General features: G+C 46.3%; 2 protein-coding genes across 2 annotated transcripts in view; one reads left to right on the top strand and one right to left on the bottom strand.

Moving 5' to 3' along the window:
* The window catches only part of TMEM204 (transmembrane protein 204), a 34,136-nt gene extending 23,961 nt beyond the window's left edge, over positions 1-10,175 (bottom strand). Inside the window, exon 1 of the mRNA XM_024219012.1 lies at positions 8,992-10,175. Within this exon, the coding sequence (XP_024074780.1) occupies positions 8,992-9,271 (280 nt within the window). The 5' untranslated portion in view covers positions 9,272-10,175. The remainder of the gene's footprint in view (positions 1-8,991) is intronic.
* Positions 1-26,596, top strand: part of IFT140 (intraflagellar transport 140) — a 230,836-nt gene that overhangs the window by 183,456 nt on the left and 20,784 nt on the right. The gene's annotated exons all lie outside the window — the stretch shown is intronic.

Below are 26,596 nucleotides of genomic sequence, written 5' to 3'. Positions count from 1 at the left end.
AGAACCGCCCCCCAGCACTCACCGGTGGCGCAGCTGGGAGCCAGCGGAGCGGAGCAAGCTGGGGCCGGGTCGCTCCACTTCCTGCCGCCTGTTGAGTGCGGGGCGCGCCCGACCCCTGCTGCAGTCCCCTGGGACGTAGCTCAAGGGAAGGGGTGGAGTGGGGGCGGGGCTGAGGTGGAGCAGGGGTGGGAAGACGCAGGGCAGTGGCGGGGCGGGGGCAGCTTTCCTGGCTGGCTCAGCTGGCTGGGGGATCGGGCTGGCTGCTGGGGCAGCATGTATCTGCATAGGGCACCGGGAAATTTGGTGCCCCAAATTTCCTGGTGTCCTACTCAGCTGCGTAGTTTGTGTATGGGTAAGGATGGCCCTGGCTTCACACAGAAATGATTATAGCCAGGAGTCCAGACATAGCCAGTTTGCAACCATGACTAACTCCATCAGCTTCCTGCAGAATTTGTAGTAACCGTGAGCCCAGGAATAATTGGTTCATGATTATTATATGCTCTTGACAGCTGGGGTGTTTGTAGTAGCCTTGAACACAAAAATAGCTGTTTTGCAGACATTACAAGCTCTTTGTTTTCTTCACACCGTTTATAATAGCTCTGAGCTTAGGAATGCCAATCCAGCCAATATAATAAACTGTACAAAGAAGTATAGAAATATAACCAATGGTTTGTATATTAAAAGGAAGGTCAAATGTGGTTCAGGATGGAACCCCAGTAAGATGATGAAGGGAGAGCATAGAATAAAGAAGGAAATAACTGTCATGATTTCATGAAATATGCCAGTGCAATGACTTTAAAATCTATGCTGTGACAACAGTTCAGTACCTTTCCGTACTTCATATTATGATACAATTGTTTGTGCCCCTAATAGTTCCATTGTATGATGTAGCCTGATTTTTAGGATTCTTCTAGAACTGTAATGATTCCCTCTTCACTAATAACTAAAGCAAAAATAGTAGCAAACCGCCTTTATAAACTCTGTTGCTTCTCTGTAAGTCATATCTTTCCATCCAGTTATTTTATGGCCATCATCACTGCAGTATCCAACTGTCCTGCCCATCATTAAATGGCCACAGTGATAACTGTTGAACAAGCAAGGCACTCACTGCCCCATCCAACCTGTGGCTGAACACATCACCTCCACAAAACTTCTTTTCTTAGGTGAAGTTTAGTGATCTGAACACAGGTCTGAGAGGAAGAATCTTTTAAGGTCTAATCCCAGCTCTGACACTAAATCTCTCTGTGACCTTTGACAAGTCAGTTAACTTCTTTTTCTCACAGGAATGTTGTGAAGATTAATTCATTGTTTGTAAAATGGTTTGAAGATGGGAAGTGCCATCTGAGTTCTCAGTAGTGATAGGATCAGTGTCATGGCAAAACCCTTAAGTTTGAACTACTAATCCTAAGGTTTGTCTATGTTAGGGATCTTTAGACTGGTGTACCTACCCTAGTGCTTATAACCTTGGCCATAAGCAAAGAGTTTAGTTAAGATCAAGGCAAAGAATATGGCCAGGTACTCACTCTCAGAAAACCACACTGCCCAGGTTTATCGTTGTGTTGCACCATTTCAGAATCATTCCAATTCACAAAGATTTTATTTTCACTTAGTCTGCACTGACATTCCTACTCACAACTCACTTGATCTTCTGTCTCTCATAGACTCATAGAAGATTAGGGTTGGAAGAGACCTCAGAAGCAGTGTTCCCTATAATTTTTCCCACCCATATGCGGAATGAATTTTGTTATGTGCACCAATATGGAGGTGATGTGTTAAAAAATTCATCTGGTGGGGGTGGGGCCAAGGGGTTCAGAGTGTGGGAGGGGGCTCAGGGCTGGGTCAGAGGATTGGGGTGCAGGGGTGTGAGGACTCCGGCTGGGGGTGCGGGCTCTGGGCTGGGGCCGGGGATGAGGGGTCAGGGCTGGGGCAGAGGGCTGGGTGCAGGGGGTGAGGACTCTGGCTGGGGGTGCGGGCTCTCAGATGGGGCCGGGGATGAGGGGTTTGGAGTGCAGAAGGGTACTCTGGGGCTACACGGGGAGAGAGGACTCCCCCCAGTGCTCTCTTCCCACAGCAGTACCTAGGCTGGGGTGGGAGGCACCTCTCCCCATCACAGGAACTCTGGAGTTGGGGCTGAAGGATAGGCACCCTTCCCCTGGCCCCAGCAGGTCCGGACTGGGGGAGGGCCGCTCCAGCCGTGCCTGGGGCTGGGCCAGGGGAGCACCACCACAGCTGGATCCTAGCCTCTCCGGGGTCAGTCCAGGCCGCACAGCCCCATCCATGTCTGGGGCCGGGCCGCCGTGGCCGCACCTGGGGCCGGGCCAGGCTGGGCCTGATCCGGCCATGGCTGGGCCCAGGCCCCTCTGGCCATGCTGCCCTGGCCACGGCAGGTCCGGACCACAGGCTGAGTTGGGACTGGGGCAGGGGATTCTTCTGTCCTAAGTGCAAGAGTCTGCACTTGTATTTGTTGAACCTCATCAGATTTCTTTTGGCCCAATCCTCCACTTTGTCTAGGTCACTCTGGACCCTATCCCCTACCCTCCAGCGTATCTACCACTCCCCCCCAGCTTAGTGTCATCCGCGAACTTGCTGAGGGTGCAATCCATCCCATCATCCAGATCATTAATGAAGATGTTGAACAGAACCGGTCCCAGGACCGACCCCTGAGGCACTCTACTTGATACCGGCTGCCAACTAGACATCAAGCCGTTGATCACTACCCGTTGAGCCCGACAATCTAGACAGCTTTCTATCCACCTTATAGTCCATTCATCCAATTCATACTTCTTTAACTTGCTGGCAAGAATACTGTGGGAGACCATATCAAAAGCTTTGCTAAAGTCAAGGTATATCACATCCACTGCTTTCCCCATATCCACAGAGCCAGTTATCTCATCATAAAAGGCAATCAGGTTGGTCAGGCGTGACTTGCCCTTAGTGAATCCATGTTGACTTTTCCTGATCACTTTCCTCTCTTCCAAGTACTTCAAAATGGATTCCTTGAGGACCTGCTCAATGATTTTTCCAGGAACTGAAAGTTCTTTAGTTCCCCGGATTCTTCTTCTTCCCTTTTTTAAAGATGGACACTATATTTACCTTTTTCCAATCGTCTCCCGATCGCCACGAGTTTTCAGAGATAATGGCCAATGGCTCTGCAATCACATCAGCCACCTCCGTCAGCACCCTCAGTTGCATTTCATCCAGCCCATGGACTTGTGCATCTCCAGCTTTGCTAAATAGTCCTTAACCTGTTCTTTCACTACTGAGGGCTGCTCACCTCCTCCCCATACTGTGCTGCCCAGTGCAGCAGTCTGGGAGCTGACTTTGTCTGTGAAGATCGAGGCAAAAAAAGCATTGAGTACTTCAGCTTTTTCCACATCATCTGTCACTAGGTTGCCCTCCCCCCATTCAGTAAGGGTCCCACACTTTCCCTGACCACCTTCTTGTTGCTAACATGCCTATAGAACCCTTCTTGTTACCCTTCAAATCCCTTGCTAGCTGTAACTCAAATTGTGCTTTGGCCTTCCTGATTACACCCCTGCATGCTCGAGCAATATTTTTATACTCCTCTCTAGTCATCTGTCTAAGTTTCCACTTCTTATAAGCTTCCTTTTTGTGTTTAAGCTCACCAAAGATTTCTCTGTTAAACGAAGCTGGTCGCCTGCCATATTTGCTATTCTTTCTGCACATTGGGATGGTTTATTCCTGCACCCTCAATAAGGCTTCTTTAAAATACCAGCCAGCTCTCCTGGACTCCTTTCCCCTCATATTAGCCTCCCAGGGTATCCTGCCCATCAGTTCCCTAAGGGAGTCAAAGTCTGCTTTTCTGAAGTCCAGGGTCCATATTCTGCTGCTCTCCTTTCTTCCTTTTGTTCCTGAACTCGACCATCTCACAGTCACTGCTGCCCAGGTTGCCACCCACTTCTACTTCCCCTACCAATTCTTCCCTTTTTCTGAGCAGCAGGTCAAGAGGAGCACAGCCCCTAGTTGGTTCCTCCAGCACTTGCACCAGGAAGTTGTCCCCAACACTGTCCAAAAACTTCCTGGATTGTCTGTGCACTGCTGTATTGCTCTCCAGCAGGTGTCAGGGTGATTGAAGTCCCCCATGAGAACCAGGGCCTGTGATCTGGAAACTTCTGTTAGTTGTCTGAAGAAAGCCTCGTCTACCTCATCCTCCTGGTCTGGTGGTCTACAGCAGATGCCCACCTCTAGGGCTACCATACGTCTGGGTTTCCCTGGACATATCCGGCTTTTCGCTCTTTAAATAGCCGTCCAGGGGGGATTTCTAAAAATGTCCGGGATTTCCCACCGGTCGGCTATTTATCGACCGAAAAGTGGCTGACAGGGTGGCCGAGCGCCGCTCGCATTGGGGCCTCGGCAGCCAAAGCCCCTTCTCGGCTCCCCCCATCCCCTGCAGCCTTAACACGCCGCCCGGCAGCGCTGGGGGGCGGGGCAGTGCACCTGTGAGGGAAAGCGGCGGCGGGGCTGGCAGCGGCGGCCAGAGCCCCTCCCCCGCTTCTCCCCTCCTCCACAGCCTCAGCACGCCTCTCGGCAGCACTCGGGGCGGGGCAGGGCGGGGCGCTCCTTGGGGCGTGGAGCCAGACACCTGCTCTAAGCCGAGTGGCACAGTAAGGGGGCCAGGGAGTTGGAGAAGGGGAGCAGTCAGGGACAGGGAGCAGGGGGGGTTAGATGGGTTGGGGTTCTGGGGGGGACTGTCAGGGACAGGGAGTGGGGGGGTTAGATGGGTCAGGGGTTCTGGGGGGGCTGTCAGGGGGCGGGAAGTGGGAGGGAGTGGCTAGGGGGCGGGGCTAACCCCCAATGGAGTGTCCTCTTTTTTGAAATTTCAGATATGGTAACCCTACCCACCACGTCATCACCCTTGTTGCTCTTGTTTCTAGACTTAACCCAAAGACTCTTTCTCACACATTCACATTCACATACATTTTAATTCCAGCTGTGTGAAATGGAATATATTTTGAAAGTCTTGTAATGGCTCCTGGTTTTTGGAAGAATTTGCCATGCTCTTGTGTTGTGAACATACATTTTACTGCATACTTTCCCCTGTTTGATTTGGACAACCTTGTAGTAGTTTAGTCGCTTGGCTCTTAGTTACATACTACAGTATTGAAATGGAAGTTGTCAGCATATGTAAACACTCATTCTCAAAGGTTTTGCAAGGAAAATAACCCCAAATATGAAATAATAATGCATATATTAAAAAGCAATATAAATATGAGATGCTGTAACCTTTTTTGTATTACTTAAACAGACCCATATGTCTTCTATTTGTCAGCCTTCAAATGGCACTGCAATGCAGTTTAATTTGGATTATAATAATTATGCTCAATCATCCAAAGTATTAAACTTTAAACCACATCTTCACTTTTAAGAAATGAATTTACTCATTCAGAGGTTGATCAGTGTGTTTGCGTGTATGTGTTTGTGATTTATCTATAGTTAACAAATGAGAATAATATCATATCTTACTAGAACAATACATGCATTGCTATTAGAGCTGTACTCTACAGCAACATAAAAACAAATACAGGGCCTGTTGTGTAATGAATGCAGAACCAGGCCCATAGTGACTATGAGGTCCTCATAAAAACATCTTTGTCTTAAATGTATTCAGTAAGACTGTTGCTTACAAGATTTCTTATGAGGCAGTTTTTACCATTAGATTTGCATGACCTTTTTTAAAAATATCCCTTTATAGAGATTCAAAATGATCTTTTTATCTAAAACTTGCTCCCTGTGAGATAGAGTTGATTCTTGAGTCTTAAGGGACCTCATTTAAATTCAAAACATTGGGGATGCTTGTTTGCAAGTAAAATGAATTATTAGATTTATTACTGCTATAATGTATGCACTTTTCTGAACTCAAGACATTCTTAGTCAAGATTTGCTTTTAATAGGTGAGAAATTGGCGCTCACAAAATTCCTCAGTGAAATTGATGCTTATATGAAAACTTTTGTAGGGCCACCCATTTTCTGAATGGTGCAGAACAAGACATTCACATGCTAATTTGCATGTGATTTCAAAATGCCATGTGTGCCAAGAGCTTACACATGCTCTTGTGTGCAAAATGTCCACTTTTAAATAAACTGTGTACACTCTTTTGGAGATTAGTATCAGAGGGGTAGCCGTGTTAGTCTGAATCTGTAAAAAGCAACAGAGGGTCCTGTGGCACCTTTAAGACTAAGGGTACATCTACACTTACCGGAGGGTCCGGCGGCAGGCAATCGATTTTCTGGGATCGACTTATCGCGTCTAGTGAAGACGCGATAAAATCGATCCCTGATCGCTCTGCCGTCGACTCCGGAAATCCACCGCGGCAAGAGGCGGCAGCGGAGTCGACGGCAGCGCGGCAGCGGTCGACTTTCCCCTGTCCTCACAGCCAGGTAAGTCGACCTAAAATACGCAACTTCAGCTACGGTATTCACATAGCTGAAGTTGCGTATCTTAGGTCGGACCCCCGCTGTAGTGTAGACCTAGCCTAACAGAAGTATTGGGAGCATAAGCTTTCGTGGGTAAGAACCTCACTTCTTCAGATGCAGAAGTGAGGTTCTTACTCACTGACTTGCATCTGAAGAAGTGAGGTTCTTACCCACGAAAGCTTATGCTCGCAATACTTCTGTTAGTCTTAAAGGTGCCACAGGACCCTCTGTTGCTTCTTTTGGAGATGTAGCTTAGATTATTAACCTGATGGAGTGCAATGACTCTACTGATGTAATTACAGATAGGCATATTATTTTTGTAACTAGTTCTATGCAGGGCCGGCTCCAGGCACCAGCCTACCAAGCATGTGCTTGGGGCGGCACCTGGAGGGGGGCGGCGCTCACCCAGGGAGAGCGGAGCCGCAGCGGGCTCGCCACCCTCCCCCGGTGCTCCAGCCGGTCGGGGAGAGCGGGGCCGCGGCCAGGCTCTCTGCCCTCCTCCCGGCGCTCTGGCCGGTCGGGGAGAGCGGGGCCGCGGCCAGGCTCGCTGACCTCCCCCCGGCGCTCCAGCTGGTCGGGGAGAGTGGGGTCCCGGCCGGGCTCGCCGCCCTCCCCCCGGCGCTCCGGCCAGCCGGGGAGAGCGGGGCTGCAGCTGGGCTCTCCGCCCTCCTCCCGGCGCTACGGCCGGTCAGGGAGAGCGGGGCCCGCGGCCGGGCTCGCCGCCCTCCTCCCAGCGCTCTGGCCGGTCAGGGAGAGCGGGGCCACGGCCGGGCTCGCTGCCCTCCCTGTGGCGCTCCCCACCGGGGGGCGGGGGGCGGCAAGAGGCTTTTTTGCCTGGGGCGGCAAAAAAGCCAGAGCTGGCCCTGGTTCTATGACATCATTAAGGATCAGAATGTAAAAAAAAATCAGGTCTCGGGCTTTTTAACAACTCAGGAGGTTTCCATTTCTGGGTGATGTCTGTACAGGCTCACACTTGGCACATGTGCTAAAAAAGTATGAATATTTTTTTGAAGAAAAAAAAAGTGTCTGTACACAGGAAAGCATTGTTCTGCAAGACAAACAAAAGTCCTTCTTCATTTTCTTATTTTAATTCTCAAAAAGCCTGGAAGGCCAATGCAACAGTCCACATTCTGGACTAGATGCCTCCAAAACTTAATTTTAAAAAATTAACTCTATATGCATTTTAAAACATTAAAAAACTCATCTGAAATCACCTGCATCTAATTTTCTTCTTTTAGTAATAACAGTACTTTATACTTAATTACACCTTCAAGGACCTTAAATCACTTCAACAAACATGAATCAAACATTAACAAAGCCTGTGGACAATCCTATGAGGTAGGGGATGTGATACCAATTTTACAGCTGTTCACACTTTTCATTTCTGTCACTAAAGGATGCAATTAAATTACTGTTTAATTTGTATTAAAAAATGAACAGACCCAAAGCACTCCTGTTCTGAATGTTTATCAAATTTTATTCCAGACCCAGTACTCACAGATAAATGAACTGCTGAAAACAGAAGTTTGCAGTGAAGTTCTGTCAGCAGCTTAGCTGTAGCAATTGTAGCAGAGTTGTATGTTGCTGATTGAGCCCTATCCTACTTTCATGTCTTAAGGGAGAGAAGGATCCAGCCCTTATTGTTGTAAATATGATTAATGACCTGCAGTCTTGATTATTCAAATAATGTTGTTACTGTTCTGCAAGTTGGCTTATAAATTCTGTCTTAGCCAAAACTTTTAAATAGCTCCCACCACAGTTTAACCCATACATATTCAATCCATCTATGAATTTACAAAAATGTGGTATTTAGTGATTTGGATGTTCCACTTGCAGAGTATTAACTGTCTGTTTTTCCATCAAGAACAATAAATATTTCCTTCGCCGTGACTCTTCTCCATTTTATATTTTTTAATCTACCCAGGATCTTATGACCTTTTTTTCTCTCCTCAGCAGAAAACAAGTGAGGATGGAAACCGGTATTATTCATTGTCTGTGTCTGGAGACTTTGCATATTTCTTTTTGAATTCTTACTAGTTAAATACTTAAAAACAACAACAACAACAACAAAACCCACCACCACTACCTGGTCAAGGTTTTGCTGTCTTTAGAAGGAAGGGTTGAGCTTGCAGCAGAGTCTTATAGTTGAGTAGGTATGGCATAGGGAGAAGCACTAGAGAAGCTACTGGAGATGTCTCAAGGGTCTAGACTTGTGGTTCCCAGATGTATTATTTCTAGTGCACATTTTGCTAGCCTTTTTCCCTAGTCTCATATAAGCTAGATAGTGAGATATGTTATACTTATTCTAGAGCCCATCACTTTCTATTGACTTGTTTATAACTGGCCTCATTCTTGTTTATTTGGGGCCTGATCTTGAGTTGAGCTGAGAACCCCACAACTCCCATTGACTTCAGCAGGTGCTCAGCACCTCTCAGTTTCAGTCCATTAGACTGTAAGCTCCGGCAGGGACTTTGATGGAAAAAGTGCCATGCACACCAGTGGTGCTATAGAAATCATAATCCAAAGTAAGCACAGAAGACAAAACATGGGACTTACGTTTGACAGTGCTACGAGATTCCTGGAACCCGGCTGACTCTGAACCCCAGCCCAGGGATTCACACTCTCGCTCCTCCCCTTGCCCATGTCTGGTGCCCGTGCCTGCACCTCCTCTTCCCTTCTCTGCCAGCCAGCACATCTTCCACAGCCCCACACTGCGCTTACGCCCATCCTCCAGGGTCTGGTATACCCAATTGGGAGTAAAGGCAGCTGCATTGTTCAGAATAAGTGAGACCAGGGCTACCAACACAGCTGTGGCTACCAGTTTCTGGACAGTCATATCTGACTGTTGACTGCTGCCAGTCTCTATTTGCAGAAGATCCAAGGTCCTGATGAGCTGCAGCACATTGAAGTAGGACTTGATATAGGAGGCAGCTGCAGTATGATGTTATGGGGGGCTAGAGAACATCACCGTTCATTCTCAAAGTCAACTCCTAAGGTGTTTCTGACCAAGCAGATAAGAACACAGTCAGGTAGGTAGAAGAATTCCATAAAATACAAGCACAAAGAAGAGCTTGCAGGTCTCTGTCCTTCCAAGCTGTGCCTTATCCACCTTCCTGCACCTGGATGAGCAAAGCCAGTCTGGTAATGAACTGAAGAACAGGGAGGTCCATTCCTTGTGGGACAAGGCAAAGCCAGAGAGTATCCAGTCTTGAATTGGGAAAACCTGAGTTGTTCCTGGGAAAACAGACTGAAATGCTTGCAGACACAATGCCTCAGCTCTTCAGAATGCAGCTGCAAGAGGAGAAAGAGACTCACATAAGAGTCATGAAGCAGCACCTCTGAAAGCCTTTTCAGCCACAAAACTCAGAACATCCCACAAACAGAAGGAAACTTCATTCTAAAATCCAAGCCAAATTTGAAGTGAATGCCTTCATCCCAAAGGTGCTCTGGAAGTTTGGAGTATACAGAGGAATCTGCTCCTCTCCAGTTCCTCTTACACTGTCAGAGCAGCAAGTGAAAGAGACTGGAGAGGAGAAACTCTGCTGTGAGGAAGTGGGTTTTTTCCCTCCCCCTCTGTCTCTCAACAGAAAGGAAATGGTTGTTTTTGTGGCTGTTTTTGGTGAGCCTCAGGGCGTAGCCGACTGCAACAAACAGAGCCACTGCCACCACAGTCAAACGTTACCAGGATGTGTTTCCTGAAAGGAAAACGTTATGGAGACTTCTAAAATCCTAGTCCCCCCTTCTTCTCTCACCTCCTTCCAGTGTCCCCCCCCCCTTCTCCTTTTCTTTCCCTCACAGAAAGAATAGTAACCAATCAACCAGTCAGCCAGGGAAGCATGTGCTGCGGGACAGAAGGGATTTGGATCAATTTGTGCATCTGAAGGGATCACAAGAAACAAATCAGTGAGCACCACCCCAAACAAAAAACAAACCCATAAATTCAACCACAATGTCAACTCTACAGAGGCAAATGCAGGGGAGCACTGAGGGCTTTCTTAATGTTCTATATTGAAAGCAGACTGTATCAGAATTGTACATGCAAAATGTATGCAGTGTAGCTGTGATAGTTGCATAGCATGAAAATATTATGGCTCAAATGTTGCCCTTGTTCCTGTATGGAATTCTAAGGGGAGATGCAGCAGATGAGTAAAAGGACTCTAAGGCAGGGTTCTTCACCTGGGGTCTCAAAGAGTGTTGGGTTAGAGCCACTCAGCCCTTGCCCTGTTGTGGAAGAGAGGGAGATCATGGACAGATAGGAGGGGTGTTCTGAGGTGGTTCTGGAATGGGATGTTGCAGTATGGAACAGGTTGAGAACCACTGCTCTAATGCATTCTGCCTGTGCAGGACTGACACCCCAGTCCTGACTTGCTTTGCCCCCTTGTGGCTCTGCAGCTCTGCTGGGAAATCTGGCGAACCCCCTTCAGACTGTGAAAACAGCTCACTTCACTCTGTGGAAGTTATGGCCATGTCTACACTGCCACTTATGTCAGCAAAACGTATGTTGCTCAGGGGTCTGAAAAAACACATCCCTGAGTGACATAAATTTCTCCAGCATAAGTGGTAGTGTGCACAACTCTGTTTCGGCAGGAACGCTTCTCCCACTGACATAGCTACTGCTGCTCATTGGGGGGTAGTTTAATTATGTCGATGGGAGAAAGCTCTCCCGTTGGCATAGAGTGGCGACAAGAGAAATCTTACAGCAGTGCAGCTGCATCGGTACAGCTATGCTGCTGTAAGGCCTCTAGTGTTGACATAGCCTTAGTGTTGTGACAGCACTGCACATACAAATGTAGCACATACAAATGTAGAACTAACTGCAGCACAGCAAGCAAAGTGTGTGCACTAGCCTTGGGACTATATGAGCATTGAGGAGAGCTATCTGAATTAAATGGATTAAAAACTGGTTGGCAGGTCTTAAAACGCAATTGCAAACAGAATCATAATTGAGTTGGGTATGTTTCTAGTGGGATCCCACAGCAATAAGTTCTTTACCCTATGCTATTTAACATTTTTTATCAATAACCTGGAAAAAAACAAAAATCATTACTGAACAGGTTGGCAGATAACACAAAAATTGGTGCAGTGGTAAATAAGGAAGAGGATAGGTCATTGATACTAAGCAATCTGGATAACTTGATAAGTTGGGTGCAAGCAAACAATATGTGTTTCAGTACAGCCAAATGTAAAGTCCTACATCTTGGAACCAAGAATGCAGGCCATATTTTGAGGCTGGGGGACTCAGTACTTGGAAGCAGTGATTCTGAAAAGACTTGGAGGATAATCTGCTGAATGTGAGCTTCCAGTGTAATGCTGTAGCTAAAGAGGCTATTGTAATCTTTGGATTTATAAACAGGGATGTTGAGTAGAAGTAGGGAGGTTGTTATTATTTCTGTATTTGGCACTGGTGTGACTGCTACTGAAATATCGTGTCTAGTTCTGGTGTCCACATTTCAAGAAGGATGTCAAAAAATTGGAGGTTTCAGAGTGGAGAGAAAAATTGGAGAGAATTCAGAGAATAGCCATAAGAATTTATTAATTATTGGGAAACATATAGAGAAAGATGTGAGGAAGGAGCTCAATCTATTTATCTTATAAATGAAAAGGTTCAAGGATGTTTTGACCACTGTCTAGAAGTACCTACATGAGGAACAGAAATTTGATAATAGAGGGCTCTTCAGTCTAGCACAGGGGTGGGCAAACTATGGCCTGGGGGGCCGCATCTGGCCCTCCAGATGTTTTAGTCCGGCCCTCAAGCTCCCGTCGGGGAGCAGGGTCTGGGGCTTGCCCCACTCCGCGTGGCTCCTGGAAGCAGCGGCATGTCCCTTCTCCGGCTCCTATGCGTAGGGGCAGCCAGGGGGCTCTGCACACTGCTCCCGCCCCAAGTGCCTCCCCCGCAGTTCCCAGCCTCACCCTGGAGCCCGCATCCTCAGCCAGACTCTCACCCTCTCCCCCATCCCAATCCCCAATTTTGTGAGCATTCATTGCTCACCATACAATTTCCATATTCAGATGTGGCCCTCGGGCCAAAAAGTTTGCCCACCCATGGTCTAGCTGATAAAGGTATGACATGATCCAATGACTAGTAGTTGAAGCTAGATAAATTTAGGCTAGAAATAAGGTGCCAGTTTCTAAAAGTAAGGGTAATTAACCATTGGAACAATTTACCAAAGGTTATGGTAGATTCTCCATCACTGGGAATTTTAAAACCAAAATTTGATGTTTTTCTAAAATGTATGCCCTAGTTCAAATGAATTAATTCAGGGAAGTCCTAGTGCCTGTGTTATATAGGAAGTCAGACTAGGTGATCACAATGGTCTCGTATCCATGAAAGAATAGTATAAAACTAGCAGGGTCTGAGTTCAGAGATAAGGAATTTGTCATCATTCCAGAACAGTTTAATAAATAAACTTGTGAAGAAGAAAGTACGACTTTCTCTTATAGACAAGTCCTCAGGTATGAATTTAAACTGATTTAGTTAAACCAGTGCAAACACTGAGTGAAAGTTCTTATTTTAGTTTGAGCAGCTTTTTTTGGTTTAACTTAGATGAATTGGAAATAGGGTTAAAGCTAAACCAAAATAAGTGTCCACACAGTGGTTTGCAGCAGCTTAACTAAACTGGTTTAAAAACCAAGCTAAATTAAAGCCAATGCAACATTACCAAGGAGATAAGGCTTTATGTTACCCCTCCCTCAGGCACTGCATCTCAGATCACTGTTGGCACAAGAAGTTAGAACTAACTGCTGAATGTTCCCTCACAGACAACTCTTCTACATTATTCTCTAAGCTTCTTTTACTGAGAAAGGATAGAAATACTTGTCCCTTAAATACACAGTGATTGAGGGCCTATAAATATCTAAGAAAGAAGGAAATAAGGCTTATCAGTTCAAGCTACAGGTACTTAAAAATGCTTGATTGATTAAAAAGAATGAGCTAAAGGTGTTAGCAGTGTGTTCATGGCTGACTTTGATAGTGGAGTCCACTGACATTTTAAAAAGCATGGTCTATCAGATTGAAACGGTATGTCTACACTGCAATAAAAAAATTGTGGCACTGAGTCTCAGAGCCTGCAATTAAGTTGGGCTTGTGGGCTCATGCTGTGGGGCCAAAATTTGCAATGTCAGTGTTTAGGCTCGGAGACTCCCTCCTTGCAGGGTCTTAGAGCCCCAGCTTCAGCCCTGGCCCGAACAGCTACACTGCAATTTGTAGCCCCACAGCCCAAGCCTCTCCCCATCCCCCCAAGCCTGTGTAAGCTGACCCAGGCCAGCTGCAGCCATGCCATGGGCCTTTCATTGCAGTGTAGACATACCCAAAGTGATCAGCCAGGTTTTTATAGACTCCTATTTTCAGGAGTTTATAATTTGAATGTATATAATGTGCCCTCTGTCAGCCATGTCTCATATTAGCAATGCATTTAATTATAAATAGCTGAAAACAACCAGTCCAACCATTTTAAATCCCTCCACTTCTTCTCTTCTTCACACAAATTATTTAGTTTCAGAACATCCCATCACTCTTCTAAATTAAAAACAGTTTTAAAAAACTGTACATTGCTCATTAAAGGTGCTAGACTTTGGCGTGTCCCCAAGGAGAGGTGACGATCTTGAAGTTAAGGCACTAGATTGTGACTCAAGATCTGCGTTCAGTTCTCAGCTCTGCCTCAAGTTTCCTGTATGACCTTGGTCAAATCACTTAATCTCGTGGTGCATCAGTTCCCCATCTGCAGAACAGGAATGATAATACTAGCTGACTTCACAGGGGTTATGGGAATACATTCATAAATGAGTGCGAGGCATTCAGATACCGTGGTGATGGGAGACATACATTTATATGTATTTAACCATAGATTGGATAGTGCAGTAGCACTGTAAGTTTCACCACACCGCTCAACTAATGTGCCCCAAATAACAGTATGAGGAGCAATTCAGCACATTAATAACTTGCACTAATCATGGCATTTCAATTAGATAAGATTTCCTCACTTCCTGTCATAAATTGTTGTGTGGTGTTCCTGTCTGCAGTTAAACAGCTGTTGTGTTCAACCCAGAGATAATTTAAGTTCAGAGGTGAGTTAAATGATCCATTTATAGTTTGCATATCACTTCGAGTTTATACAGCATTTTTGGATCCTTCTGAACAGAAAGCAATATGAAGATGTAAGTTAGTATATTAATCTTATTTTCAGAGCCACTGCAAGCTCTCTAATTTAAGCTGATGGGAGAGAGCTTTATTTATTCATCCCCCTGAGCAACATAAATTATACCAACATAAGCTGTAGTGTAGACATAGCCTAAATTACTAATGTGCTGAATTCCCCTCCCTATTAATTTGGGGACAGTCAGAATATATTACTTACCTGCCTTTTACATTTATTTAGATAGAGTGTAATCCTGTTAAAAGATTTGGTTTTGGCAGTCAGTGCTTTGATTGTTCTGTTCACATAATCACAACATCCAAATCTGTAAATCAGTAAAATTCCCAAAACAAGTACATTCACATTGCAAAGACACTGAGTTCTGATAGGCATTTGCAGACCAAAGTAGCTCAGGGTATGTAACACCTATGATTGTGTATAAATAATAGCAATAATAACTGGCTGTTGCTGGCACACCAATATTCCTCCTTGAAAGATTCCATAAACACAGGATTTGCCCTTGTGGCTCTTATGCTTCCACAGAGCAAGGCCATGCAGGAACCCCCCTAGCTCCTAAGAATTTTGATCCTTTAGAGTTCTTGTAGGTGTGTGGAAAGTGTGTTCCAACTGCCAGACCCTTTCCTGATCCTTCCAGCCAGTTCCTTTCAGAGTGGGAAGCAATGAGAACCACAAATAAGAAAGATTATATAGAAACTGAAACTATGGTTAAAATAGGAAGCATCTTGGACAATGGCAGAACACTGCAGCAGATCTTCAAACATGGAACCCCCACTCTAAAGGGGTTGGGTGGATGAGTGGGGAGTCCAGTTTGAGTCCAGGAGCGAACTGTTTCTATTGCCTGTTGCAGAACTTGTTATACCAACAGCTCAACACATGAAAGTTTTATTGCATTAATGTATTCTAGTATGAAATATATGATGGTGTGGCATAAGGATTTAATTTGTATGAGTTTGGGATGGACGTATTCTTCAAGAGTTGCAGAGCCATGAGTGAATTATGCAGGTCATCCCAAACATGTGCCAGTATGATCATTAGTACATCACTCCACCATACAGTCTGTATCTGTCACAGAAAAACTATTCTAGGAATAATTTAGAGAGCTTTAAACATCTTAATTGGCACTGTTTTCATATGCTTTCTCCTGTAAAGCTGGTGCCTATGGCTCCAGGCTAGCAAAGCACTTAAGCACATGCGTAACTTTAAACATGAGTCTTGACCCTGAAGTGAGTGTGGCTATTCACATGCTCAAAGTGCATTATGGGATTAGGATTCTTGTTGCATTTTAGTCCTACTGTACAGAGTTAATCTAAAAAGAGCTTTTTTTAAAAACCCACAAGTGTCATTTTTCAAGTCTATTATACTAGTAGTGAGAGGTGTAAGAAGCACAAAATATAAAGCTTGTGACTAACTTCACTTCCAGCTAAAACTCACCTACTGTGCCGTAATATTGCACAACAGGAGGTAATACTAATGTACTTTTTAAAAAATTTTTTAAAGATTTACATATCACTCTTAAGGATCAGCATTAAATCCAGAGGAGTCATAACGTTAAGGTTGAAATGGTCACTCTGTCTCAGCATGTCATGTCTAAATACTGCAGCTGATTTAGGCCCCTAAAAGGATCCTTGGTCCAGTGGCCGATTTTGCATACCCTATCAGATATGAGTCAGAATTAAGATTGGATTTCAGCTTCCAATCAGAGTTTCCTGCTGCTGTGGGTTAAAGCCACAGCATTGACGTTATTCTAACATTGCTTTATTTTTTGGTGTGATTTTAAAATACTGTAATTCCAGGCAAACACATAACACTAACACATAATACTAACAATTGAAAAACAGCAGTAGATGTTCATAATTTTCCTTAGGAAACAGCACCTGCTTCATCCCATCCTTTTCCTTTTCATAAAAACACCCCAAAAGCAGCACGTAGGCAATGAGTGGAGTATAAGGAAAGGGTGAGGCTTCAGTGTCTTACAGCGTTTGTATAAGCAAGCCCAGACACTGTTTACGGTGTGGTAAGCTTGATAGTAAACACTTCAACACAAGAATTGTACATCCACTCTATTCCCAACTGGCTGACTTAGACAGTTATGAACCGATGAGAACCTGAATAGATGGTATAAAGAAACTGAATGCATAATCATTGCCTTCATTCAGGGTTTTTAGTTCCCAAGTTTAGAAATGAAACTGACTTTCCTTAGGCCTGGTCTACACTATGGGATTAGGTCAAATTTAGGGCTCTTAAAATCAACTTCTGTACTCCTCCCCAGTGAGGGGAGTAGTGCTAAAATCAACTTTGCTGGGTCGAATTTGGGGTAGTGCGGACGCAAATTGAAGATATTGGCCTCCGGGAGCTATCCCAGAGTGCTCCATTGTGACCGCTCTGGACAGCACTTTGAACTCCGATGCACTAGCTAGGTACATAGGAAAAGCCCCAGGAACTTTTGAATTTCATTTCCTGTTTGGTCAGCATGGCGAACTCAGCAACATAGGTGACCATGCAGTCCCCCCAGAAGCGTAGAATGTTTCTACGCTCCCCCTATCATCTCTGTCCCTGAGGTTATCACAGATTAGAAGGTGAAAAAAACGCACTTGTGATGACATGTTTTCCGAGCTCATGCAGTTCTTCCTCACTGATAGGGCACAGCTTACTATGTGGAGGTATTCAGAGGCAGAGGCCAGGAAAGAATTAAGTGAGCGCGAAGAGCAGAGGTGGGACGCGATGCTGAGGCTAATGGGGGAGCAAACGGACACGATGAAGCATCTGTTGGGGGAGCAAACGGACATGATGAAGCGTCTGTTGGAGCTGCAGGAAAGCCAACAAGAGCACAGACCCCCGCTGCATCCACTGTATAACTGCCTATCCTCCTCCCCATGTTCCATAGCCTCCTCACCCAGACGCCCAAGAACGTGGTGGGGAGGCTCCGGGCACCCAGCCACTCCACTCCAGAGGATGGCCCAAGCAACAGAAGGCTGTCATTCAAACAGTTTGATTTTTAGTGTGGCTACAATAAGCAATGTGGCCTTGTCCTTCCCTCCTCCCCCACCCCTCCTGGGCTACCTTGTCCATTATCTCTCTTTATTAATTAAAAAAAAAAAAAATGCATGGCTTCAAAACAATAGTTACTTTATTTCGAAGGGGGGAGGGTGGTTGGTTTACAGGGAATTTAAATCAACAAAGGGGGCGGGTTTGCATCAAGGAGAAACAAACACAACTTTCACACCGAAGCCTGGCCAGTCATGAAACTGGTTTTCAAAGCCTCTCTGATGCGCAGCATGCCTTGCTGTGCTCTTCTAATCGCCCTAGAGTCTGGCGTGAAACGATTGTCTGCCATTGCTTTCATGGAGGGAGGGGCGACTGATGACATGTACCCAAAACCACCCGCGACAATGTTTTTGCTCCATCAGGCATTGGGAGCTTAACCCAGAATTCCAATGGGCGGTGGAGACTGCGGGAACTGTGGGATAGCTACCCACAGTGCACCGCTCCGTAAGTCGATGCTAGCCACGGTAGTGAGGACGCATTCCGCCGATTTAATGCGCTTAGCGTGGACATACGCAATCGACTGTATAAAATTGATTTCTAAAAATCGACTTCTATAAAATCGACCTAATTTTGTAGTGTAGACATACCCTTAGACTTTCACATTTTACTGGTACACGTGTCATTAATGTCTGCTGCAACCACTCTCATACACTGTAATGTGGAGTGCTGTCAGGGAGGTCATCTTCCCCAAATGGAAGCAGAATCTGTCCTCTTTGATATGTCCAGTCTTCATTCAGCTGCAATTTTAAGAATAATTTCCATTGTATCACAGTTAGATACAGAAGAATCACACAGCTTGACTGCTTTTCACAGCTGCTTTGTCACACCTTCATGAAGGATGCTTCTCTGCCTCCACTCCCAGTCAACGAAAGTTCTTCTGCTTGCCTACCAGTCAAAAGAGAACGTCTCAGTTTAAAAATGATCTAGAATCTGCTTCAGAAGATTGCTGAAATCCAGCCTGGGGTAGTTGTCTGTCCTAGCTAAAAATGTTAGTTAATTAAGGATATGATCCTGCACCTGAAGTCAACAGGAGATTGCAGTTGACTTCGGTGGGAGCAGGATAGGGATAAGGAGAAGAACCTTTGTTGGATTTGTGTGTACCACTGAAATGGAGTGTAGCTGTTCTCCAGACTTCAAGTGATCTTGGCAGGGGACTCCCCCTTTAGGATCACGATGAAGTCTTTGAAAGTAAAATGCTCAGTAGCCTATTTGACCCAATGCAGGGACCCAAGGTGAAGGAAAATGTCAATTTTCTGCTGGCAAAGAAATTAGTGGTAAGAACAAAAATTTTGTGTTCTCATGTATTACAGAGAGATGTGTTCCCTGATTTCAGAGAGATTTTTGTGGTGAGGTACATTTTAACAAATATGCATCTCTAGAACTTCCAGGTTGGCATTCTATTTGATTTGGGCTTTCATATAAAGTGGCTGTTGAAATATATATAGCAGCAAAAGGATTAATGTCATGACATTAGTTTAATAGGAACTTGTCATAACCACAGCACTGTTGAAAAATAGCTTCTGAAAGGATCAAGTATGTCAGAGAAAAATTGAAACAATAATTGGGTAGTAAAACTTGTACCCAGTAACATGCGGGGGGGGGGGGGGGGATTAAAGTCATTACACAATCCATACACTCTTTAGATGGTCTGAGTCTTGGGGCCAGTCTGTAGCACAGAGGCAGATCATCTCTGATTTATTAATGTGTTTCATGGATAAGCATGTGTCCCTTGAAATGAAAGAAGAGAGCACATTCTTATGGCTCTGATCACTCTCCCACTGCATCTGGTCTTTATTAGTTTCCCAGCTCTGGTTGATGAACTACAGATGTGAGTAAGCTTTCCAAAGAAAAACTCAGGGAACAGGAAATTCTCAGAATACAAGATGGGGGAAGGGTTGATTATTACTTGGAATTTTCTGTGTGTGACACCAAGCCCAAGACTGAATTGGAAATGTCACTGCTGTTTCATGTCTTTTATGCTGCAGTAATACTTGTCAAGAGATTAACAGCATGTGTCTGTGCTTTGGACTGAATTGAGAGGATGTATTGTGTGCATTCTATCCAGAGACTTTCCCTTTTATTACCTTCATCTGTCTTGTTGTGCTACAGTTTTATATATTGATGGCTGGACATCTGTATCTGTGCTTCTCGGAAGTTTCTCACTGCTTATTCATAAGACTGAAGCAAGAGAGTCTGCCACTCTTAGGACCAGAGCGATTTCCCTGAAAAGCAGAGAGACATGGAAGTGCTTCTGCTGATATTTTATAGATCATTGTGTTATCTAAAATGGTTAGTTGATATATGCCTGCATCCATACCAGCTTTTGCTGCGAACCTACCAGACCTCACAAGCTGAGCAGATAATCAGTCTTGCAAGGGAGACCTTAATGAAGAGCTTGGTGCTGTCAGAAATGGTATTGGTTATTCACTGTTCTCTCTGTCGCTGTACTCTCTCTGTCACCATGATGTAGGAGCATTTTGCTGGTGGAGGTCGCATCTTTCTGATGAGAGGTAAAACTAAGGTCCTGGCTGTGACACTGCACCCCATATTCTTCACAGTGATATTATTATGATATGATTATGGCATAATTTTGATGCATTTTATGTAAGATGGGCCATATAAGGTGTCATTGAAAAGGTTATGATTTGCTGAATATGATTATCCTATTTGTATGCATGTATCATTTTTGTATCTGAAGTTATAAATACTGACAAAGGCCATGTCTACACTAACAATTTGTCTCGACAAAAGTGATGTTGACACCCAAAAGTCAACATAATAAAAATCGCAATTTCATGTTCACACTTGCTCCCTCTGTCGGCAGATCACATCCACAGTGGGGGCACCATCATCGACAGTGTGAGGAATGCACTGTGGGTATCTATTCCACAGTCCAGCTCGACACCTTCTGTCATTAGGTGTTGTGGGACAACGGAGCAGATTGCGGCGCATCTTGGGACAGGGCTAAATGTCTCATGATGCATTGCTTTCTGTCCCAGCACTCCATGGTCTTCCGGCTTTCTTTGACAACATTTTTGCATGGCCCTTCTTTGCTGTGCACCCTAGCATTTTTGTGAGAAGGAATGGATCTCGCCCTGCTCTCCTATGCTCTGTTAACTGTCATGAAGACTTCGCAGACGGCAGTGCAGTTAACCATGAAGTTCCTAACTGAGGAAGACTCGCAGGCGCCCGACATTCTGCATGATATGGATAGGAGCAACTTTAGATTGCTTTTGGCATTCACAAAGCAAGTGCATAGGGCAGACCATCGCTTTTGGGCTCGGGAAACAAGCACTGAATGGTTGGATCTTATCCAGGGCCGGCTCCAGGCACCAGCCTACCAAGCATGTGCTTGGGGCAGCACCTGGAGGGGGGCGGCGCTCACCCAGGGAGAGCGGAGCCGCAGCGGGCTCGCCACCCTCCCCCGGTGCTCCAGCCGGTCGGGGAGAGCGGGGCCGCGGCCAGGCTCTCTGCCCTCCTCCCGGCGCTCTGGCCGGTCGGGGAGAGCGGGGCTGCGGCCGGGCTTGCCGCCCTTCCCCCAGCGCTCTGGCTGGTCGGGGAGAGCGGGGCCACGGCCAGGCTTGCCGCCCTCCCCCCGGCGCTCCGGCTGGTCGGGGAGAGTGGGGTCCCGGCCGGGCTCGCCGCCCTCCCCCCGGCGCTCCGGCCAGCCGGGGAGAGCGGGGTTGCAGCTGGGCTCTCCGCCCTCCTCCCGGCGCTACGGCCGGTCAGGGAGAGCGGGGCCCGCGGCCGGGCTCACCGCCCTCCTCCCAGCGCTCTGGCCGGTCAGGGAGAGCGGGGCCCCGGCCGGGCTCGCTGCCCTCCCTGCGGCGCTCCCCGCCGGGGGGCGGGGGGCGGCAGGAGGCTTTTTTGCCTGGGGCGGCAAAAAAGCCAGAGCCGGCCCTGATCTTATCGTCATGCAGGTGTGGGATGATGAGCAGTGGCTACAGAATGTTCGGATGCAGAAAGCCACCTTCCTGGAACTGTGTGCAGAGCTCACCTGACCTGTGGCACAAGGACACCAGAATGAGAGCTGCCCTCTTGGTTGAGAAGCATGTGGCAATTGCTGTGTGGAAGATGGTGATATCAGACTGCTACAGGTCAGTCGCAAATTAATTTGGAGTGGGGAAGTCAACCGTTGGGGCTGCATTAATGCAAGTGTGCAGGGCAATAAATTGCATCCTGCTACAAAGGACCATGACTCTGGGAAATGTGCGTGAAATAGTGGACGACTTTGCAGAAATGGATTTCCCTAACTCTGGAGGGGCAATAGATGGCACACACATTCCCATTTTGGCACCAGCTCACCTTGCGACAGAGTACATCAATAGGAAGGGATACTTCTCCATGATGTTGCAGGCACTTGTGGATCACCGTGGGCGTTTCACTGACATCAACGCGGGGTGGTCTGGGAAGGTGGTCTTCAGGAACACAAGCCTGTACAGAAAGTTGCTAGTGGGGACTTTCTTTCCTAACCAGAAGATTATAGTGGGGGATGTTGAAATGCCCATAGTCATACTAGGGGACCCTGTGTACCCCTTACATCCGTGGCTCATGAAACTTTACATGGAACACCTGGACAGCAGTAAGGAGTGGTTCAACAACAGGCTCGGTAAGTGCCGGATGACAGTTGACTGTACCTTTGGCAGATTAAAGGCGCGCTGGCAATGCCTTTATGGCAGGTTAGACCTCACTGAGGATAATATTCCCATGGTCATAGCCATGTGCTGTACATTGCATAATCCCTGTGACGCTAAGAGTGAAAGGTTTGCTCAGGGGTGGAGTGCTGAGGCAGATTGCTTGGCCACTGATTTTGAGCAGCCAGATACCAGGGCTGTCAGAGGAGCCCAGAGTGGGGCTATTCGAATCAGGGAGGCTTTGAGGCAGCACTTTGACAATGAGCACCAGTAACATATCTCTGTCAGAAGTGCTTCAGTGTTACATTACCTGTAGTTTTCCTAGGGGGCAATGATGACATTTGGAGCCTTATATTCTAGTAAGTTATATGCCTGTTCATATATTGGTACAGCCTGAAATCTCACTTTGTAGGGGAAAAAAAGATGATTTACCATTATAAAACTTTGCTTTTATTGCACAAGAAACAGCACACACAAACACACAGATGCTTGGCGGGAAAGGAGGAACCAGGAAAGGGCAGACTTTCACAACTGTGTGTAGGTCCAGCCATCATTGTGAAAGTTGTTCGGGGGGGTGGAGTGAAGGGGAAACCAAGAAATCCCAGGAAGTGGAAAGGAATGTGCGAGCGGAGTTTTGGAGGGCATGGAAAAGAGTTCTGAATGTGCTGCAGTGGAGGTTGAGCACTGATCTGCTCAGTCTGCAGCATTATTAAGGACTTCAGCATCTACATTTGCTCCTCCATTACTTGGGGGGAGGGATAGCTCAGTGGTTTGAGCATTGGCCTGCTAAACTCAGGGTCATGAGTTCAATCCTTGAGGGGGGCCACTTAGGAAACTGAGGTAAAAATCTGTCTGGGGATTGGTCCTGCTTTGAGCAGGGGGTTGAACTAGATGACCTCCTGAGGTCCCTTCCAACCCTGATATTCTATGAATCATCCACTCAGTTGCATCCTTAACAAACGTGGGATTCTCTTTTCTGTGCTGCTGTTCAGCATCCCAGTACTCCTTACATTCCCTTTTTTCTGCATTGGAACACTGCAGGACCTCCCTGAACATGTCTGCTGCATCTTGGGCACTTTCTTATCTGATGGAGACACGCGGCCGTGGTGTGTGGGGTGTTCCTGAAGGCTACATCTGGTGAAGCACAGGGGACAATGTACAGAAGCGGGATTGTTAAGTTCATGCACAGCATTGAAACATTTCAATTAAATACACCTTTTACAACATTGTCATTGCTTTGTCACTGACCCTAGCCAGGCACACATCTCTGCGAACACCCAAAGCATGGTGAGTGTTGGGGGGGGGGGGCGGAGAATGCTCCACATGGGGAAAAGAGCACACACTCTTTGTCAGGGTTGTGGTGCAGCATTCTAGGGAACAAATTCTAAAATTCCCCTACACTTTTCCACAGGCGGGGGTCATTTTAGAAGACTTCTCACTGCTAAGGGTAAGCAGGAAAACGAGGGTACATCTACTCCATACTTGTGGCTTCCGCCCTGCTCCCTATGCTGCTCGCATATGTGCCGCTTTGGTCCCTGCACAAGTGATTGCCGAATGACGAGGAAAGTTTCCTACAATGGGGGAAGGAACAAAGTAGCTCTGCCACGGAACCTTCGGCAGAGGATTACTGAGTACCTCCAGGAAACTTTCCTGGAGATCTCTCTGGAGGATTCCCATGAGATCTCGGTGTGCATCAACACTCTGTTCCACTGTACCGATTAAGTACACAGGGAAATGTCCAGCTCACATAAACTCAGCCAGCCTCCCACATTTTTATGCCCTGAACCCACTTCTGCACTACACAAGCCACAGCCACTTACCAGGCATCTCATCTCCTACTTCTTGCTCCCCGGAGAGCAACTGCTGAGATTGGTTAGACACCTCTGGAGTGGAGAACAGTTCCTGGCTGTCTGCCCCACCAGGCGACCCCACCAGGAGCTGCAAATCCTCATATAACTCCACCTCTTCATCAGTAACTTCATCCTCTGGGTTAGGTCCTCTTTCCGCCACTTCTGTGCCCTCCAAAGTATCCACAAGGCTCTTGGCGATGAAGGTGGGGTTGCCACAGAGGATAGCATGCAGCTCCTTATAGAACCGGCAGGTCTTAGGTGATGCACCTGAGTGATGGTTTGCCTCCCTTGCCTTATGGTACACCTGCCTCAGCTCCTTTATCTTCACTCTGCACTGCAGCGTGTCCCGATCATAGCCCTTTTCGCAGAAGCCTCGAGAAATCTGCCCATAGGTATCCCAATTCCTATGGTTCAAGCGCAGCTGGGACTGCACAGCCTCCTCTCCCCATATACTGAGCAGATCCAACAACTGTGCGGTGGTCCAAGCGGGAGAGCGTTTGCTGCAATAACCCGCCATGGTCACCTGGGAAGATGCGATGAGCCAGCAGGAAATGGAATTTCAAAAATTCCCAGGGCTTCTAAGGGGGAGGTGCGAATGGTTGTTTACCTGGCTGCTGGGCAGTGGAGTTCAAACTGCTGGCCAGAGCAGTGAGGATGGGCATAGTGGGACACCTCCTGGAGGCCAATTAAAGTGATGAAGTGAAGCATGGTGTCTACACTGGCACTTTGTCGACAAAAATGTAGAGGAAAAAGACGTAAATCTCTCTTGAGGGTGGATGTATTTTGTCACCAAAACCAGGCATTTTTCCCAAAAGTTGCCTCACAGTGTGTACACACTCACTGTTTTGTCGACAAAGAGCAGTTTTGGTGACAAAATTTGGTAGTGTAGACAAGGCCTATGTATCTGTACTTCAAATGTAGTTACACCTGTGTAATGCCCACTAGACAAGATGCTTTCAGTCTAGATAGTAGGTGGTGAAGGGCCTATTCAAGGTAACTAGCCATTAGGAAAAACAATAGGCCTTAGGAGAAGCTTATCCACAATCTGGTGAGCCTTCCTGAGAACGCTACAGACAGCCTGTTAGTGATGGCTGCTATGACTCTACAAGGGCATATGACCACAAGATCCTATCTTGGGATGTCAGTATTTTTCCAAAAACTGGTCTGGGAACCAAGCTTTGGAACAAAGGGTTCCCACCATATACAAAAGCTATATAGGGCAGGAAGTGACATCATCTGTGGTTCTTCACTCCCCACACAAGAAGACACCTGGAAACACCTGAGGAACAAAGACTGAACTGGGGGAAGTGCTGGACCCAGGCTAAAGGGATTTCTAGCCTGTGTGTGAAACACCTGTGGATTCCAGGCTGCAAAGCAAGTGTAGCTGGTGCCTCAAGAATCTACCAGTCTGACTATACCATCAGTTAGGGTGAGACTCTGCTATTCATAACCAATCTATTTAGTATATTAAGCTTAGTTTGCGTTTTTGTTTATTTGCTAGATAATCTGCTTTGATCTGTTTGCTATCACTTAAAATCCATCTTTTGTAGTTAATAAACTTGTTTTGTTTTAATCTAAACCAGTGATCTTTGACTGGAATGCTTGGGGAAAATCTCTGCTTGGTTACCACAAGTGTGCATTGTTCTCCCGACGTTGCGGGAGAGGCGGACCAGGTTTTAAACTCATATACTGGCCAGATTTGACCAGGGCAGGATGGTAGTGCTGTGGGATCCTAGGCTGGGAAGCTGATGGTTAGAGAGCCTGCATGTAACTGCAGCTAGGTGTGTCCCTATCTGTGTGAATGCTGGTGAAAGTGCAGGCTGGAGGGCTTTGCAACTTGTCACAGCAGTACAGTGTGAACGGGAGCCCAGGCTGGTGGGTCAGAGGGCTCAGTGGTACCCCAGTTCCAGGTGGCACCCCGGGGGAAACCCGTCACATTGGCCATCTGGGATCATTAAAGATTCCATGGCCAGTTTGCAAGAATTTTGGAAGGGTTAATCCCAGTGTCCTGGCCATATTTCAATGCTGGGAGTTACAATATCCCTCCCTGAATTCCCCCTGCAGTTTCAGATGAATACAATATTTCTCACTTACTGACCTACACTCGTTTGTGTTTCTGTGTGTTGTTAAACAGCTCCAGTGTTCCAACCTAGATGTAGCTGCATTGCAGTGGTGGATAAAGAAATCCTATGTATAGTTTGTATATCAGTTTATTTTTGCAAAACACTTGGGATCCTTTGGGGGTAAGAGATACTATTAGATGTAAGATATTGATACAGATTTTCAGATGCCATGCTTTATATCCATTTTTTATGTATGAGGCAATTTTTGCCAAACAACAACAAGTGTATCACCTGCATTGGGAGTGGATGTATTTTGGTTGATCAGTTCCTTTAGGCAAACATAACTGGTTAAAATGTGGGGTGATGTTAACTGTGAAATACAAGGGAAGTTAGTAAAACCTTTTATTTTCTTATAT

The sequence above is a fragment of the Terrapene carolina genome, unplaced genomic scaffold, assembly GCF_002925995.2.
Source record: "Terrapene carolina triunguis isolate 2854851 unplaced genomic scaffold, T_m_triunguis-2.0 Scaffold67, whole genome shotgun sequence".
Lineage (NCBI taxonomy): Eukaryota > Metazoa > Chordata > Testudines > Emydidae > Terrapene > Terrapene triunguis.
This window is presented reverse-complemented; position numbering and strand designations above follow the sequence as displayed.